The 2,500-nt window shown below is 35.7% G+C and overlaps 1 protein-coding gene across 2 annotated transcripts in view; it reads left to right on the top strand.

Moving 5' to 3' along the window:
- The window catches only part of LOC125034693 (VWFA and cache domain-containing protein 1-like), a 30,912-nt gene that overhangs the window by 13,147 nt on the left and 15,265 nt on the right, over nt 1-2,500 (top strand). For both annotated transcript variants that reach the window (XM_047626603.1, XM_047626602.1), the window contains exons 12-13: nt 1,520-1,672; nt 2,258-2,436. In XM_047626603.1, coding sequence (XP_047482559.1) covers nt 1,520-1,672; nt 2,258-2,436 — 332 coding nt within the window. The remainder of the gene's footprint in view (nt 1-1,519; nt 1,673-2,257; nt 2,437-2,500) is intronic.

Below are 2,500 nucleotides of genomic sequence, written 5' to 3'. Positions count from 1 at the left end.
GCTTTATTATATTGTTAACTGTTGCCTGAGATTGATATATTTCTTTATCTTCGCCTAGTGGTAGAAGGTAATTTTTAAAAATAGAATCTGGCAAGGACAGGTGTACATCAGTGTGTGCTTCTCTGCAGCTGGAAGATTATTTGGCATGTGGTTGGATACCTGCTGGTGTCACCTGGTATCTGTTTTTTTTTTTTTTTTTCCATGATTTGATAGGACCACCTATCCTAAAAAAAAAAAAAATCAATGTTGAGTCTTAAATTTGGATTTCAATATTCTTGACTCAAATTGTCCCAGAGTCAGATACATAGCCAGTTATATCATTATACTTTGTCTGGAAATTCAGAAAATAGGAAAAATGCGGACTTTAACCCAATCGCCATGTATGGCAAGAATACATGCTATGCCCAATGTAATACAAGTTTATTTATTGTATTTACACATAGATGGCTCTACATGTGTTTAATCATCAAGGAGTCGGTTATTAGTCCTACCTATCTCACCTGTTTGCCCTTTTCCTCGACTTTTGGAAAGGGTCTTTTGCATTATTTCATTGTCTTTAATATTATCAAGATTTTAATAACAATTTATTAATCATAACATCAATAACAATTATATCAGTATCAATGTCAACTGTCATAAAAAAAAAAAAAACATTTTCCCACTAATTCAAGGAATTGGGAAATCAGGATCTGTCACTAGGGCTACTGATTGACTCCTCGCCGGCTGAGCACATTTGGGGCCATCTGTATGAAACAATATTCACAAAAAATTACAGGGGTCAGATCATAGGTCTGACCCCTGGGAAGGAATGGCATGGTGTATATACCATGGCAAACCTGAGCCTGTGATACAAATGACATAAAGTACATGCATGGTAATTCTGCTAGAATTTATGAATCCTTTTTCACCATGGTATTTGCCTGTGTTAACAGTGTTTAAAGTAAAGGGTGTAAGTATAATGTTGAGGTACATTGTAGCTATGATATACCCAAGAAATAAGGGATTGGATTTAGGTGATCATTGCTTCAATTTCCCCTGGAATCAAAGTCCAAGCAGAAGTGACAATGAAAAGAAAACAAAGCACTGGAATTTGTTTGATCATTTTGGTTTCACTGTTGAATCAACTCCATTGTGGTAGTTAGACATAAAGTAAATGAACCCTTTTTTGCTTGCTGACTAGCTGCAGGGGTTGGGTAAACCTTATTTGCCTGTCTGCTTTATTATGGGCACAGTTTGATGCCACTGCTGTTTCTATCACATTTTTATGAACAAAATTGCCTTATTATTACACTACTTCTTGGAATTCGTTCCAAAGCTTTCATCATGGTGCTTGCATAGTTGGCTGATGCATTTTAAGTGATATCTGAAAATTATTCATATATTGTGTACCTCCCTTCAACAGAGAGCCCCACACTTCTCTATCTTATTGAAGGATTCCTTCTTTAACAGTAATTATTATATAATATACAGCTATGATAAGATGCAGTTTGATAATGTACAAATTGATTTTTGGTAACAGGCATGGTGGTGTCTCTCACACAAGTGGTGCAGACTGGAGAGGGTAAAGTGATTGGAGTTATTGGTATAGATATTCCTCTGGCTAATCTCTTGGAGGACATCACACACTACAGTTCTCCAGCACATTCTTATGCCTTCGCTACTGATTCTAGAGGTAATTTGACCGGTTATCTTCACCCATTCCTTATTTGACAAGCACCCTGGGTTTCAGGACAGTGGTAAACCATTTTGACAGATCAACAGATGTCACTTCATAAACAATTACTACTCTGACTCCTTCTTGTATCTCTAGGTTGATAGAACTGCACCATCAGCTGCAGTGTAAGCAATTATGCAGTTATGTGTGTTGCTCCATGTCATGGATTAAAACAAGGCCATCAGTTAGGGAAAAATCTGTGATGCACTTATTGTTCCAAATAATTCATTAACTGAATCTTCTCCAGCTGATTTTTCTTACATATCTATTTAATATAACATGAAGTGACAGTACTTTGAAATTTTGTATGCAGCAGATGTTAGGTTTGCTTTTATTTCCATATTATAAAATGTAAAGACACTTTTATCTTGCAAGCTTTAGTGTCTTCAGGAAAAGTTATGTAATTGGAGAATGATATGTGTATTGATCTTTATTATTGTTGATATTCATATATACAACTAATGAACCATATTTTGATACAGTTTTTACAAATAGAAAGAACAATATGTAAAAGTACCAAAATTACGCAGATATTCTTTACAGGGAAAGTCCTTGGTCATCCTCGACTTGGCAGGCCTGAATCTTGGTCCTTGCCACTGGTCCCAACAGACATTGCTCTGCTGGAACAAACTCGCAATTTCACTCTAGTCAGGGATGACTTTATTAGATTATCATCAGGATATAGAGTTTTGATTGACACAGATCAGAGTAGAAGCAAAAGGGTAAGTGTGGTACAGAATTATTTTATTTGTTTACTTATTTCTTTTAGTGGGATTAACCCTTCAG

This window comes from Penaeus chinensis, chromosome 18 (genome assembly GCF_019202785.1).
Source record: "Penaeus chinensis breed Huanghai No. 1 chromosome 18, ASM1920278v2, whole genome shotgun sequence".
NCBI classification, from domain to species: domain Eukaryota; kingdom Metazoa; phylum Arthropoda; class Malacostraca; order Decapoda; family Penaeidae; genus Penaeus; species Penaeus chinensis.
This window is presented reverse-complemented; position numbering and strand designations above follow the sequence as displayed.